Genomic DNA, 17,320 nt, shown 5'->3' on the forward strand with positions numbered 1-17,320 from the left:
TTGGACTACATTCATTCGACCAAGGGAATATTGGACTACATTCATTCAGATCTTTGGAGACTTTCTCGTGAACCATCCAGAGGTAATGGTTCTCGTTACATGCTTACTTTCATTGATGATTTTTCAATGAAGGTTTGCGTCTATTTTTTTAAAGAGAAAAGTGAAGTGTTTCGCACATTCGGAGAATGGAAATCACTTTTGGAAAACCAAACGGGAAAGAAAGTAAAGAGGTTGAGAACCAATAATGGCTTAGAGTTTTGCAACCGGGAGTTTGATAATTTTTACAAGACCGAAGGAATTGTTCGGCACAAGACAGTGATCAATACTCCACAACAAAATGGTGTTGCAGAGAGGATGAATAGGACACTACTTGAGAGAGCTAGGAGTATGCTTTCCAATGCGGGTATAGGTAAGGAGTTTTGGGCGTAAGCTGTCAACACAACATACCATTTGGTGAATCGATCTCTTACCACTTCAATTGAGTGCAAAACGCCCAAGGAGGTGTGGTCGGGTAAGCCGACCGATTATTCCAGTTTGAGGGTGTTTGGTTGTCCCGCATATGCTCATGTGAATGAAGGAAATTTGGAGCCTAGATCGAAGAAATGTGTTTTTCTTGGGTATCCTGAAAATGTGAAGGGGTATAGATTATGGTGTTCCGAATCATCCAAGTTTCTCATATCTAGAGATGTCATTTTCAACGAGTTGGCAATGTTGAAAGCAAAAGATGTTGCACTCGAGCCGACTGTTCAGGAAAATGAGACAGTTGCAAAGAAGGTGGAGTTCAAAGTGTCGGTCCAAGAAGGTGATGAGGCAATGTCACATGATGATGAGGCAGGCCAAGAAGATGCACAACCATATTTATTGGCAACGGACCGAGCTAGAAGAGAAATTCGATCACCCACTAGGTATGGACACTCTGATTTTGCTTATTGTTTGGCAGTTACCGAAGCTGTAGAGTATAGTGAACCATCTTCTTACAAGGAAGCCATTTCTTCTACGAATTCGACCGAGTGGGTTGCCGAGATGAATGAAGAGTTACAATCACTGCAACAAAATGAGAGTTGGTCTCTTGTGAAGCCTCCTAGTGATAAGAAGATTGTGGGTTGCAAGTGGGTGTACAAGAGGAAGATTGATGGTTCAAATCCTGTAGATTTTCTATACAAGGCAAGGCTTGTGGCTAAAGGCTATAGCCAAGTCCAAGGCATGGACTTCAATTATGTATTCTCTCCCGTGGTAAGACATACCTCCATTCGAGTTTTGCTCTCTTTGGTGGCAATGCAGGATTTGGAGTTGGAGCAAATGGATGTGAAAACTGTTTTCTTGCATGGTGATTTGGAGGAGCAAATTTACATGAGTCAACCCGAGGGTTTTAAGGTGGCGGGAAAGGAGGACCATGTGTGTCTATTGAAGAAGTTCCTTTATGGCCTTAAGCAATCACCGCGGCAATGGTACAAGAAGTTCGACTCATTCTTGGTGAATATTGATTTTCACCATTCCAATTATGATAATTGTGTCTATTTCAAGAAGTTGAATGATGGTGAGTTCATCTACTTGTTACTCTATGTCGAGGACATGTTGATTGCATCCTCCAACTTGAAAAAATTTAGGAGGTTGAAAGAGCAATTGAGTTCAGCATTTGAGATGAAAGATTTGGGGGCTGCCAAAAGGATTCTCGGGATGGAGATCACAAGGGATCGGCCCAATAGAAAATTGTTCCTTTCACAAAAGAGTTTTGTCGGACTTGGCATGGAGAAAGCTAAGGTTGTTTTAACTCCTCTTGCGGTGCATTTCAAGCTTTCGACTGATTTAAGCCCACAATCCGATGATGAGAAGAAATATATAGAGAAGGTTCTATATTCGAGTGTGGGCGGGAATCTCATGTACTTGATGGTGTGTACTCGACCCAACATTGCTCAAGCTGTTAGTGTGGTAAGTAGATATCTCTCTTGTCCTGGAAAAGGGCACTGGGCAGCAGTGAAGTGGATTTTTCGCTATTTGAAACGTACGATTGATGCTCGTTTGGAATTTGGAAATGGTAACAAGGCACTAATGGGTTTTGTGGATGCGGATTTTGCAGGTGATTTAGACAAGAGGCGTTCCTTAATAGGATATATTTTTACTTTTGGAGATTGTGTAATTAGTTGGAAGTCTACGCTTCAAGCCACCGTTGCACTCTCAAGTACCGAGGCCGAATACATGGCAATCACAGAGGCTATCAAGGAAGCTATTTGGCTCAAGGCATTTGTTGGTGAGATATCTTCTATCGAAGTCCTATTACAGTGCATTGTGACAACCAAAGCGTCATTCATTTGACAAAGGACCGTATGTATCATGGGAAGACGAAGCACATTGATATTCGGTATCATTTTGTTCGAGATGTGATCTCAGATGGTAAGGTTGTCGTGAAGAAGATTGGTACCGAGTCAAATCCAGCCGATATGCTCACAAAACCTCTTCCAATTGCAAAATTCAAGTTTTGTTCAAGTTTGGTGCCGGTTTGTTTCTAGCATGTTGCTAGTGTATCTTTATGTTTGTTTTTATTTAGGTTATGTTTGTTTTAGATGCAATTTGGTTCAAAGTGGAGATTATTATGTTTGACCAAATTGTTGTGTGGGGCCCAGTGGGCCCATGTAATTTTATACATTCCTCTTATGTAACCCTAAGTTAGGGAACAGTAAATGAATCAAGAAATTTTGGGGAAATCATGTCGTCGCTCTCGTCTTCTCCTTTCTCCCTTTCGTCCTCTTCTCAATCCAGAGATTCTCAACCCAGAAAATCCTAACACTGGTTGATTTCTGCCAGACAGCAGGGGTATGCAATCCTTAAAACGTACAATAGTCCTTTTTTTTCCTTTTGTGTTCTTCGGTTTATGTCTTTAATCACTGACGCTGGTTCGGTGTTGGTGTATAGTAGTTAGAGGTGAGTTATATAATGTGAGTAGTGTTTGTTCAGCTTAACATCTGCACATTTACTTGCACTTTTCTATTATTTCCTCTTATGGCTGGTGTTCTGGAGCTTGGTGTGACTGAACTGGTGAGAAAGACTATATAGACTCCATCTAGATGGATATGTGATCTTTAATGAGTGTCATTTTTTGAGTCTTGTAAATGGTCTTATCTGATTATAATTGTCTCTGTAAAGTTCTCAGAGGATCCTGCTCTCATTCAACAAATTATCGCCACATTTCTAGAGTTTCCAAAGCTTCTCTGCTATGACCAATCTACTTTCGGCTCCAGGAATGTTGAGAAAGAAGACGACCAGTAGAATTGGGACGGAGTCCAAGGATTATCCGTCAACTTTTTCTCATCAGTCCACACCTAAAGAAGAAGTAGAATTGAATCCAATTGAAGAAAACAGAAAGATGAGTTAAAAACTGGTTCATGAGATGATATTTCTACTGATTGTGGAGCTAATCTAGACACCGAAGATTCTTTTATGGCAGAGGGTATAAAGGGACATTCTCAAGTCAATGAGACTTTATAATCCGCCCATAAAGTCTCTTAACGCAAAATCGAGATTAATAGCTGCCAGATTCTTTCTTATCATCATCGTCATGAATTAAAGAAGTGAAGCATGACAGAGAGAAGAGAGAGGGAACTACCCTCGCTTACCACCAGACGGTTCTGTCAACTACATGCAGTGGCTTCCTTTGAAGTGAGAGGGAACTACCCTCGCTTACCACCAGACGGTTCTGTCAACTACATGCAGTGGCTTCCTTTGAAGAGAGAGGGAACTACCCTCGCTTACCACCAGACGGTTCTGTCAACTACATGCAGTGGCTTCCTTTGAAGAGAGAGGGAACTACCCTCGCTTACCACCAGACGATTCTGTCAACTACATGCAGTGGCTTCCTTTGAAGAGAGAGGGAACGACCCTCGCTTACCACCAGACGGTTCTGTCAACTACATGCAGTGGCTTCCTTTGAAGAGAGAGGGAACGACCCTCGCTTACCACCAGACGGTTCTGTCAACTACATGCAGTGGCTTCCTTTGAAGAGAGAGGGAACTACCCTCGCTTACCACCGGACGGTTCTGTCAACTACATGCAGTGGCTTCCTTTGAAGAGAGAGGGAACGACCCTCGCTTACCACCAGACGGTTCTGTCAACTACATGCAGTGGCTTCCTTTGAAGAGTATTCAGCCTTTAACTTGTCAAAGTCGTCATCGCTTTTGGGTGAAGGAGAGCAGAGACGTTCTCTACTGTAGAAATCCGATTGTTGAATAAAAAAAATTTGACCCCTGTTTGATTGATGAAGCAGAGATCTCAGTGGCCCTGAACGAGGAACCAAGATTGGCTCTAGATTGATCACAAATATTGGAGAGAGACATTAGGCCATAAAGCAAAATCGAGATACACGAGTCTTTCTTGTCATCATCCTCACGAAATAAATAAAAAATAAAAAACGCAAATCTCTTTGTGTCCCTCGCTTACCATTTGGACACCTACTTAGTAAGTCGTCATGGCTTTGGGTGAAGGAGAAAGGAGGAGACAGCAGAGAGTGTGTAACACAAGTCTCTACCACTGAAATCTGATTCGGATGAACCTCGGTTTTTCTTTAAAGAGAACTCTCAAAAAGCAAAATCGAGATAGACGAGTCTTTCCATCAACAAGTCTCGCCAGATTCTTTCTTATCATCATCGTCATGAAATAAATAAAAAATAAGTAAAAGCAAATCTCTTGTGTTTCTCTTGCTTACCATTTGGACACCTATTTGATGTATTCAATGCGTCCAGAATTAAAGAAGTTCAAGTCGTCATCCCTTTGGGTAAAGGAGGAAGGAGGAGACAGCAGAGTCTGCAACACGGCTGAACCTCGTTTTCTGAAACAGAACCTCCTCTGTACAAACTATAAACAGATGAAAGGGGAGAATGAAGCAGCAGGGGAAGGGAGTTAGTGTCGAAGAGATGAGGGCGGCTTCAATTGTTGGGTTTCTCTTGCTGGGTATCTTATGCAAGGGGATCAGTTCTTCGCAAGTGGGTTGCTTCGATGTGGAGAGAGAGGCTCTTACCAAATTCAGAAGCAAGCTCATCGATCCATCCAATCTTCTTACCTCCTGGGATGACTCCCCAGATTGCTGCAAATGGGATGGTGTTACATGCGACAGTGAAACAGGGTACGTGATCCAACTTAGTCTTTTTCCCGGTGGATGCAGTGGCCAGATCGATGCAGCGTTGCTGCAACTAAAACATCTCCGACACCTTGACTTGAGTTGGAACTCTTTCTATGGAGTTAAAATTCCGGATTTTTTTTGTTCCTTCATGGAGTTGAGGTATTTGGACTTGTCATCTGCAGGATTCAGCGGAAAATTTCCTTTCCATCTTGCAAATATTACCGCACTTGTGTCAATTGACCTCCGTGGTAATGACTTGTATGGCGAAATTTCTTCAGAGTTTACAGCTTTGCCACACTTGGAGGAGTTCTATTTGTCTTTTAACGAAGACCTCAGAGTAAATTGCTCAAATCTATTCGGTGGTAGTTGGAAGAATATTAAGGTGATGGATCTAGCAGGGGTTCAACTATACGGAGAAATCCCAAAGTCTATTGGTAATATGACCACTCTTACTAGTCTTAAATTGGGAGTCGAGAGAGGGAATCGAACCATGAAGGGCTTTCTAAGCCAAATGGGAAACCTACACAACCTGGAATTTCTGTCCTTAACCGGTTTTGAAGATTCGATTCTGTCCAAGCTTAATTGGTTATGCTCCTTAACAAATTTAACCAACCTATCCATCACGGACAGTAGATTTTCGGGACATGTTCCTACATGCTTAGGAGAACTCTCGTCTCTTCGCCATCTTACAATTAGAAATAGTATGCTCCAAGGTTTTGTACTTGAAAAGCATTTTCAAAATCTGAGCAAACTAATCTCCCTAGAACTGTCACTAAATTCCCTAGAGTTTCGTCTTCCTATAGATTGGGTTCCTCTGTTTCAACTTGGATACCTCGATCTTGGATCTTGTCGTCTTGGTCCACAATTTCCTCTTTGGCTTCAAACTCAAAGACAACTCAAATACCTAGATCTCTCCCACACATCCGTGCATAGCATACCATCATGGCTTTGGAACATCACTTCTGAGCTTCAATATTTGAACCTCAGTATGAATAATATTTCAGGTTCACTTGCAAACATTACACTTGCCAATTATACAGATGTGTATATTGATCTGAGCCACAACAAGTTCACAGGTCTTATACCTTTTCTCACAAACTCCTTCACATTTTTTGATATCTCATACAATCAATTTTGTGGGGTCATTCCTTCTCAGTTTGGTAAGATGAAGGGATTAGAAATTCTTAATCTTTCCCATAACAATCTCACTGGAGGTGTGCCCCCAACCTTGGCTAACTGTGGATCTCTCAAGGTGCTTGATTTGAAGGCAAACTATTTATCTGGCAATATTTCATGGTCTTCCATTCAGTTTGTGAATATACAATGTTTGCACCTTGAGAAGAATAAATTATCGGGAGAGTTTCCTTCATTTTTGAAAAATTGTACTGATTTGCAAATTCTTGACCTTAGTGGGAACGAATTTAGTGGAAGCCTTCCAAGTTGGATTGGAGTAAGGTTGTCTAGCCTTCGAATACTCCAACTGAGGTCCAACATGTTTATTGGAACTATCCCGGAACTATGGAATTTGGGTTATTTGCAAATCCTTGATGTGTCACATAATCGTCTGACAGGAGCTATTCCTAGAGGTATAACAAATTTAACAGCCATGAGAATCAATCTTATTACAAACAATACACTTAACCATGGGGGCAACTATTACCAAGAAAATGCTGATGTGGCGTACAATGGGATTGTGTATGAATTCACTACCACTCTTTTTTTGGTTATTACTTTAGATCTCTCAAGCAACAATTTGTCAGGAACAATCCTAGAAGAAGTGGGAAACCTTATTGGTTTGATTGCTTTGAACTTGTCGGGGAATCAATTTTTCGGGAAGATCCCAGAGAGCATTGGGAAGTTGCATCGATTAATAAATCTGGATTTGTCAAGAAACCATCTTTCTGGGTCGATTCCTCTAGCTATTGCTAGTTTGACATTTTTGAATCATCTCAACCTTTCATACAACAATTTGTTTGGAATAATTCCATCTGGTAATCAACTTGATACTCTCAATGAAGAATCGATTTATGTGGGTAATGAAGGTCTTTGTGGATATCCATTGAGAAAAGATTGTAAAAGTGATGGGAGAGATCAAATTCCGGCCCAACTTCTTGGTGATGAAGAATTTGAAGACAAATCTGAAATGAGATGGATCTATGCTGGCATTGCTCCTGGATTTACATTTGGCTTGGTAAGTGTGTTTGGAATTTTACTATTCAAAAGGTCTTGGAGAATTATATATTTTCGATTTGTAGATGGTTTGCAAGATTGGTTTTGTTGGAATATTGTCAGATGGGTCTGAAATGAGATGGACCTATGTTGGCATTGCTCTTTGCAGTTTGCTTTGTAAGTGTGTTTGGAAATTTACTATTCAAAAAGTTTTGGAGAATTATGTATTTTTTATTTTTAAATAGTTTGTAAGATTAATTTTGTTGGAAATAAATATAATATTGTCAAAGCTCAAAAATTGTTCATAAGATATGATATTTTTTTCTTTTCATTGTAACTCATCCTTTTTCAAATGCAAATGTTATTCAATAATATCTTTCTCATTATAATTTAGTCGGGTTTTTCAAAATACAGTGACATTTTTTTGTTTTTGGTATACAGTGACAAAATGTAATAATGTATGTCGTCTTTGCTATTGAAATAATAAATGATAGTGGCTAGCCAATGCAACCAAAGACCAATGTGTTAGGTGCGAAAAGCTACCGCCTATAAGAGTGGACAAAACCACTCTGACACCCACCCGCCCATTCTTTACCGCCTCTCATAGGATTCAAATGCGGGATGTGGCGTGCCCAACTCTGATAGCATGACAGCGGCTAGCCAATAGACCCAAAAGACCGATCTGTTAGGTGCAGAAAGCTACCGCCTACAAGAGTGGACGGAACCACCCTGACACCCACCCCGCCCATTCTCTACCGCCTCTTCACGGGATTCGAACGATGGATGTGACGTGCCCAGCTCTGATACCATGACAACGGCTATTCAATACACCCAAAAGATCGATCTGTTAGGTGAGGAAAACTACCACCTACAGACACCCACCCCGCCCATTCTTGACCGCCTCTCACAGGATTCGAATGCAGGACGTGGCGTGCCCAGCTCTGATACCATGACAGCGGCTAGCCAATACAACCCAGCAGACAGATCTGTTAGGTGCGGAAACCTACCGCCTACAAGAGTGTACAGAACCACTCTGGCACCCACCCCGCCCATTCTCTACCGCCTCTCACGGGATTTGAACGTGGGACGTGGCGTGCCCAGCTCTGATACCATAACAGCGGCTAGCCAATACAACCCAACAGATCGATCTGTTAGGTGAGGAAAGTTACTGCCTACAAGAGTAGACGAAACCACTCTGACAATGACAACTATAAATATCGTTCTTCTTCTAATAGCAAAGAATTGAGCAACCCAAAAGTGAGTTTATTTCCAATGGAGCCTAAGGGAAGAAGGTATACCAAATAAAGTAAAGATACAACACCCAAGAGAGTGTATGGTGATATTCCATGGAAGAAAGATTGAACTTGTATAGTTAAAATATAGGTGATTATAAGACGAGATTGTGGCCACATAGTCCATGCCAGTCACGAAAATCAATAATTAGTTAAAAGAAAGATCTTGAATGCTCTATTATAAATCTGGATCAGACTAGCCAATTGCCTCATGAGATGTTATTAAATATTTTATTATAAAATCGGGATTAGCCTAACCGATTGACCCATGAGATGTTGTTAAATATTTTATTATAATATCGGGATTGGATAGGTCAATTGAATCTGGTTCGACCATGCCATGTACCTTGACCACGTCAAGTTTTTAGCAAAGCTTTGTAACTAAAACCTAAAATAATTAATTACATAATTAAATATAACACTACAAGAAAAAGAACTTTTGCTTTCTTCGATAGAAGTCACCATATCCAGCATAAATAATATTTCATTAGTAGAGAAACTAAAAAATAAAAGAAAACTCTATCATCGAAAATTGATTTTTTGGTAGTAGAGTTATGACAAGTACATGGCAAGAAATACTTTCTTTCGGTAGAATTACTTTTCAATTGAAATAATCTTTTTAGGAAAAGAAAGTCTTTTTGAAAAATATTGTTTTGACAAAAAATATTGTCCTCCAAAATAAAATTTGGGGGAAACAATTTATGTCAAATTTTTAAATAAAAATAATTGAAACCATCATGTGGAATTTATTTTCGATTTGTTTAATCTTTTGTGAAAAATTGCATTCACTAAAAATACGATTAAAATATTATGTAACTATGTATTAAAAATGATATTAAATATTACAAACACAAGTTCCTGAAAACTAACAATTGACACCTAGATAGTTCTGATTTTTTAATCCGATTTTTGAATAAAAAAAAATTTGACCCCTACTTGGTTGATGAAGTTAAGATCTCAGTGGCCCTATGTCTATGAATACCAGGGTTGGATACATCTCTTATATATGACAGTGGAAACATATTGTTTTCAATAGATAGAAGTTATGGTTACAGTGAAACTAAGAAGCTCTCCATTTTTTTTTTGTGAGCTTGCAAATCGAATCGCCGCTCATTCAAGTTTGACTCGTTTACTTAAACAAATCGAAACCGATCTCAAATATGATTCTAGATGGGATTTATTTGAATCGAACTGAGTTGGCTTCAAACGAAGATTGAGTTATTCGCGAACTGGTTCTGTTCGATACCACCCTAAAAACACATAATATGTCCAATTCTTTCTTATGAAAGAAAATAGATGACAAATGGACTGCAAACTACTACAATTCCCAATGAAAAACACTTGAACATAGTGTTCAGCCTCAAGGATCAAGAAAACAATAAAACTACTCTCTTACATAGATTGAGTTTTTGACTTCTCTCAGTAACTATTATCAGATTATTCTTAAATGAGATGGATCTATAGTGGCATTGCTCTTCGATTTGCAGTTAGCTTCATAAGTGTGTTTGGAATTTTACTATTCAAAAGGTCTTGGAGAATTATGTATTTTTTATTTGTAGATGGTCTGCAAGATTGGTTTTGTTGGAAATAGACATAATATAGTCAAAACTTACAAAATTTTCAAGGGATATGGCTTTTTTTCTTTTCATTGTGACTCATCCTTTTTCAAATGCAAATGTCATCCAATAATATCTCTCCCATAATAATTTAGAGGGCTTTTCGAAATACAGTGATATTCTTTTTATTTTTTTCTTTATTACAATATTAGTGAATTTTTCAAAAGACGAAAAGTTAATAATGTATGTCTTCTTTGGTATCGAAATAATGACAAATATAAATATTGTTCTTATTCTTATAGTAGAGAATTGAGCAAACCAAAAGTGAGTTTATTTCCAATGGAGCCTGAGACAAGAAGGAATACCAAGCAAAGTAAAGATACAACACCCAAGAGAGCGTATGGTGATATTCCATGGAAGAAATATCGAACCTGTATAGTTAAAATATAGGTGATTATAAGACAAGTCCATGGCCACATAGTACATGCTAGTCACGAAAATCAATAATCAGTTAAAAGGAAGATGTTGAATACTCTATTATAAATTTGGATTAGACTAACCAATTGGCCCATGAGATGTTTTTGAATGTTTTATTATAAAGTCAGAATTTAATAGGTCAATTGAATTTGGTTCAACCATGCCATGTACCTTGACCAAGTCAGGTTTTTTGCAAAGGTTTGTAACTAAAACCTAAAATAATTAATTATATAATTAAATATAATACTTCAAGAAAAAGAGTTTTTGCTTTCTTCAATTGAAGTCACCTTATCTAGCATAAATAATATTTCATTGGTAGAGTAACTAAAAAAGAAAAGAAAACTCTACCATCAAAAATTGATTTTCCGATAGTAGAGTTATGATAAGTACATGGTAAGAAATTCTTTCTTTTAGTAGAATTACTTTTCTATTGAATTAAGCTTTTTAGGAAAAGAAAGTCTTTTTCATAAATATTTTTTTGACAAAAAATATTGTCCACCAAAAAAATGTTGGTGGAAACAATTTCCATCGAATTTTTTTAATAAAAATAATTGAAACTATAATGGTGGAATTTATTTTCCACCACAAAAATTTTATGATTTTGGTAAAGAAAAACGTTTCTACCAAAACTTTCTTTATACTAGAGAAATTATATGATATTCAAAATATTTTTTAAATTTATTTTTTCATAGAAATATAATTCCGCTATGAAAAATAATCTACGATGGTGGAATTCTAATTTGGATGAGAAAGTCTCTTTTGTGAATGGCAACATAGTTTTAAAGTCTAAATGATTATAATGACACTTTAGGTGGAAACCATGATAAGACCAGCTCATTCCCATTAGTACTCTGCTTTCTTTTGAGTCTTTGATATTATTATTACTTCTTTTAGTTATTTTTACGAGTTGGGTGTCTCTAAATTTTTATTTTCTAGTGATGTATAAAAGTGTATGTTATGAACTTCTAATGCACTTTTTTTTTTAATTTTAATAAAAAAAAGCTTTGTGAGATAAAATTCTCAAGGTCTACTCTAATTCAAACAAAGATTTCTATAGTTATCGTATTCAAAATTGGTGTACATCGATTTTTATACAAATATGTTGGAAATAATGTGTTTTTAGGAATTTTAATTTTTAAAAAGTATGAGAGGATTGTCCTATAAAGTCCATTGAGATATCATAGGCTATAAATCTCCCATTTATCAATAATATGAATTGGATTTTTGGGTAATCGATACATATCAAACTTTCGTGCCTACCCCAGTTTTACGCCTATTAAATTCTTTGGGAAAATGGGCCCAGACCTACACGAGCAAGGAAGGTCCACATATCCAAGTGTATTGGAAGATGGACCCAAGCCCATAAGATATGGATCCACCACGATCACATGAGTTGGTGGGACCCACCATGATCACGCGAGATGGCATGATGAGTCCTACACAATTAGAAGTCTTACAGAGCTAGAATTATTATGGAAGTTGGTCTCACAGATAAGTTTCAATTTAATGGTGTTTTAGTCATGTTAGTCTTCTATTTATATTGGGTTATTTAATTATGCTAGGACTTATCTTTAAGTGTTAGAGTTTGGGTGTAATTGGAACAACTGTAGTTTAATTGTAATTGGACTCTACTACCTTCCTCTATTATAAATAGAGGTTCATGTACTCTTATTATAATAAGTCAATGAAGTATTTCTCTTTTAAATAAATTCAACAAATTCGATTTCGATTTGGAGTTTGATTGAGAGAGAGATTGAAAGAGAAAAAAATCTTACTTAGTATAGGAAGTCATATTTGAAACGTATTGCTAATGGTTGAGAGAGAAAGAGAGAGGAGAGAGTTTGAATGGTAGCAAGTCCAGTAGTTCCGTAGAGAGAGAAGGAAAGAGAGATAAAGTTTGATTGATTGACTGGTAGGTAAGCTTAGTCCGTTCTTTTATATTAAGGTCCAAATGAATGTGAGCCAACATTCTTTATTTCTTTTTTAGTGTAGGAGCACTATAAAAGTAATGTTAATGGCTTAAATTGACTATTAGATTATGAATAAAATACCATGTGCTTGCATTTCTCAAGTCATTCCCATTATTCTTTAATTCATTGATACATGATAATTTTTCCTCTTTTTTAAAAGACGTGATAATCTTTGTCTAGTGATTTTCTCCCAAGATAATTGGGCCTTCATATTATCAGTCCTAAAACTGGTTTTCCTTTATTCAGGTAATAACACCTCTAAATAGTTTTCTTTTAGGAAAACATTACAATTAACTACAGGATTATGTTAAGAATGTTAGAAACTAGATGCCTTAATTCCAAACTAATGAGAGTAACAATAATAAACGCGGAAGAAGGAAAAACAAAGACAAGAATAAAACAACAAGATTTATACAGGTTTGCCTTAAGGTGATACTATGTCCTATCTTCCGCCGTTGCAGTAATCCACTATGAAGATGAAATAGTTTACAAAGAGAAATCACGCACACTTATAGGTGTTTCTCTCTAATCACATTGGCTGCAACTCGAGATGCTCCTCGGATGATGATCATAACACCCTAATAGCGACGCCCTCCATTATAAAGAGAAAACTAGGGTAACCACTTTACAAGAGTGAAATTCCCAAACTGCCCTCAGTGAAATTCCCAGAACCTCCTTTAACATTTTATTTTTCACTTTGTTCGAAAAATATCCTTTTTTGAACAATCCCTATGTTCAAAAAGTCTTATTTCTTTTTATATTTTATTGTATGCGCTTTGGTAGAGTAGACTCTCTATTTGAATAATGGTGTTGTTGAGGATTTTTATTTGTATTTTTTGTTTTTAATGTATATTATTAGTTTATAATTTATTTATTATCATCAAAACCATGAGAATGAAGATATTGAGACTAATATGTTCATCAATTATTCAATCTTTATACATGAACTATTTATTTGTGTGTGAAACAAGTTGATATTCTCAAAGCTAGTGGTCCATAGTCTATAAGAAAATAATCAAGGTTGTCTTCCCCATGTCAATTTGCACTAACCTCATTAGTATTTATGAGGATTGCATATGGTGTGTCATTGTCTAAAGAAAATAATGGAACTGATAGGAAAAGTGATGGTGAGGGTCTAAGGGTAGGAATGAGTACTTGTCTTAAAGATCGTTGTAAGGTTGGACCACAACATATGTATGGATAACATGTAATGGTCAAACTAAGAAGAGGGTAAATGGTCATGTTTATTGAAAATTATTGAATATTTGTGATCGTTGTCAATTTGAAGTAGAGAGAGAAGGAAAGAGAGCTAAAGTTCTGATTGATCACAATATTGGAGAGAGACATTTGGCCATAAAGCAAAATCGAGATACACGAGGCTTTCTTGTCATCATCGTCATGAAATAAATAAAAAAACGCAAATCTCATCGATTTGAATCAGATCCCTCGCAGCTCACTGAGACGAGACCCGGGAAACCTTCGCTGCGCTTTAGGAGTGTGCAGTCACTTTTCACCGTCCCCCGCAGTCGCTTGGGTCTACCTTTCAGTTCTTTTCAGACTATTCCGCCTTAACTTTTCCTGTCATCGCTTTGGGTGAAGGAGAAAGGAGGAGACAGGAAAGTGTGCAACACGTTCTGAAACAGAACCTCCTCTATACAAACTATACAGGGATGAGAGGAGAATGAAGCAGCAACAGTGTAGAAGAGATGAAATTCATCAACTACTATAAATGCATATCTATTTGGTTTTAATGTAGCATCTGATTTATACGACTATAGTAGTTCAGATGCTTTAGTATTTGAGGGATAGTACTGTTGCTTTCGGGCCTTACTCTTATGAAACTCTTTTTCATTCCATTGAGTAACCTTTTATACTTGTATTTTTTATTCCTCCAAAAAGATTGCCAGGAAGAGCATTAGCAAACAGTCGACACATCTGGCTATGCAATGCCCACTTAGCAGAAAGCAAAGTCTTCTCATGCTCCCTTCTAGCAAAGGTGGAGATCCGTCAGCACAGTTACATTTTTAATTTTAGTAAATGGCTTGAGTTAAAACATTTTCTTCTTGAAAAATGGCAGAGGAATCTAATCTTATGTTGGTCTTTCTTTGTCTTGAATGATCCATTGGTTCTCAATTTCACCCTCAGAGTGTATCTATTCAGGTATTTTCTCTTCTAAATTAGGAAGTTTTTAAATGCAAATTTTAAAGAGTTCACGAGCACTTATCGATGAGTTTGAGTCAAATCATGCAATAGACAACTGATGCAATTTTGAACTGAATAGAATTATGGATTCAGTATTTGCAGTACTACGTTTCATGGTGTCTCATTTTGTGACTAGGATTGTCCAATTGGTGAGTTCATTGGTAGTTTCAACCTAGTATTTGTACACAAAGAGTCTTAGTGGCATTCGTAATTTCCCATTTCATGTTGTGAATATATCTTCTGTAACTACTATTTCAACAATTTGCAGACGGTTGCATGCTTTCCTCTTATGGGTGGTGTTCTGGAGCTTGGTGTGACTGAACTGGTGAGAAGACTATCGACTTCATCTAGATGGATAGTGATCTTTGTCATTTTTTGTGTCTTGTAAATGGTCTTATCTGATTATAATTGTCTCTGTAAAGTTCTCAGAGGATCTTGCTCTCATTCAACAAATCACCACCGCATTTCTAGAGTTTCCAAAGCTTCTCTGCTATGAGCAATCTACATTCAGCCCCAGGAATGTTGAGAAAGAAGACAACCAGAGACGATGACATTAGCAATATAAACTCAAGTGATTGCATATCTCAAAGACTCTGGCAGTCATTTTTAGAAACTCTGAACTCTTGGTTGTTAAGCCTGCCCGTTTAAATGTTTCTAGTTCTTCAAGCTTTACATGCTGGAGGAAAGACTTAGACAATCCTGTGCTGCGCACATGCACATAATCAACAAAATTAATCGACTCATTTCCTAAATGGGCAATAATTTAAAGTTGGGAATTTTACCAAAATACCTATTTAAATTAACTTATTTATAATAATAACGAAGACCAGAAAATATTTACAAAACTACCGAACTTTGACCGGTCCACTGTATATGTGGACAGTCAAAGTCGACACGTAAGCTTTGACTGCTTACGTGTCGCCCCGTCATCACAGCGGCAACGTAGATGAACACATAGGCTGCCACGTCGTTATTATTGACATGTCATCCGCCACGTCATGATAAAATTTTGAATAAATTTTTAAAAAATTAAAAAATCAAATACACTTTTTATTACCTAATATCTGAAATAAAAAATTATTTTTTAAATAAACAATTAAAAAAATAACTCTTACTTATTTAACACCATTTAATATCAATAAAAATATTTATTAATTAAAAAAGTTATCGTTATACTTTTTATTACTTTATATTTTAAAAAATAAAATAAAAAAAGTAAAATATTAGATTTAAAATATTTATAAAGAAAAAAAATCTTACTCTTAAGTCTTACCACATATTATTGATATAAAATATTTATAAATTAAAAAAATATACAAAAAGTTATTTTAGAGTTTAAAAATACAATTTATTTGTATACTTTTTATCACTTTATTTAAAAAATAATAATGTTTACAAATTTAAATATTTATAAATAGAAAAAATCTAGCTCTTACCCATTTATTATGAATTTAAAATATTTATAAATTTAAAAAATCTTACTCTGAAGTTTTACCCATATATTATCGATTTAAAATATTTATAAATTAAACAAAATATACAAAAAAATTATTTTAGAGTTAAAAAATACAATTTATTTGTATACTTTTATTACCTTATTTAAAAAATAATAATATTTATAAATAGAAAAAATCTACCTCTTACCCATTTATTATGGATTTAAAATATTTATAAATTTAAAAAATCTTACTCTTAAGTTTTACCCATATATTATTGATTTAAAATATTTATAAACTAAAAAAATATACAAAACAATTATTTTAGAGTTTAAAAATACAATTTATTTGTATACTTTTATTACCTTATTTAAAAAATAATAATATTTATAAATTTAAATATTTATAAATAGAAAAAATCTACCTCTTACCCATTTATTATGGATTTAAAATATTTATAAATTTAAAAAATCTTACTCTTAAGTTTTACCCATATATTATTGATTTAAAATATTTATAAACTAAAAAAATATACAAAAAAATTATTTTAGAGTTTAAAAATACAATTTATTTGTATACTTTTATTACCTTATTTAAAAAATAATAATATTTATAAATAGAAAAAATCTACCTCTTACCCATTTATTATGGATTTAAAATATTTATAAATTTAAAAAATCTTACTCTTAAGTTTTACCCATATATTATCGATTTAAAATATTTATAAACTAAAAAAATATACAAAAAAATTATTTTAGAGTTAAAAAATACAATTTATTTGTATACTTTTATTACCTTATTTAAAAAATAATAATATTTATAAATTTAAATATTTATAAATAGAAAAAATCTACCTCTTACCCATTTATTATGGATTTAAAATATTTATAAATTTAAAAAATCTTACTCTTAAGTTTTACCCATATATTATCGATTTAAAATATTTATAAACTAAAAAAATATACAAAAAAATTATTTTAGAGTTAAAAAATACAATTTATTTGTATACTTTTATTACCTTATTTAAAAAATAATAATATTTATAAATAGAAAAAATCTACCTCTTACCCATTTATTATGGATTTAAAATATTTATAAATTTAAAAAA

At 35.2% G+C, this 17,320-nt stretch overlaps 1 protein-coding gene across 1 annotated transcript; it reads left to right on the plus strand.

Moving 5' to 3' along the window:
- The first annotated feature begins 4,868 nt into the window (after positions 1 to 4,868).
- LOC137938517 (receptor-like protein EIX2) lies at positions 4,869 to 15,327 on the plus strand. The gene is made up of 5 exons (XM_068783468.1): positions 4,869 to 7,301; positions 7,366 to 7,456; positions 14,870 to 14,925; positions 15,045 to 15,101; positions 15,199 to 15,327. The coding sequence occupies exons 1-5, from the start codon at positions 4,869 to 4,871 to the stop codon at positions 15,325 to 15,327; spliced, it is 2,766 nt and encodes a 921-aa protein (XP_068639569.1).
- The last annotated feature ends 1,993 nt before the right edge of the window (positions 15,328 to 17,320 follow it).

This window comes from Aristolochia californica, unplaced genomic scaffold, assembly GCF_029961685.1.
Source record: "Aristolochia californica isolate CCGP_79_NKW_82.1479 unplaced genomic scaffold, dmAriCali1.0.hap1 SCAF_8, whole genome shotgun sequence".
In the NCBI taxonomy this organism is placed as follows: Eukaryota; Viridiplantae; Streptophyta; class Magnoliopsida; order Piperales; family Aristolochiaceae; genus Aristolochia; species Aristolochia californica.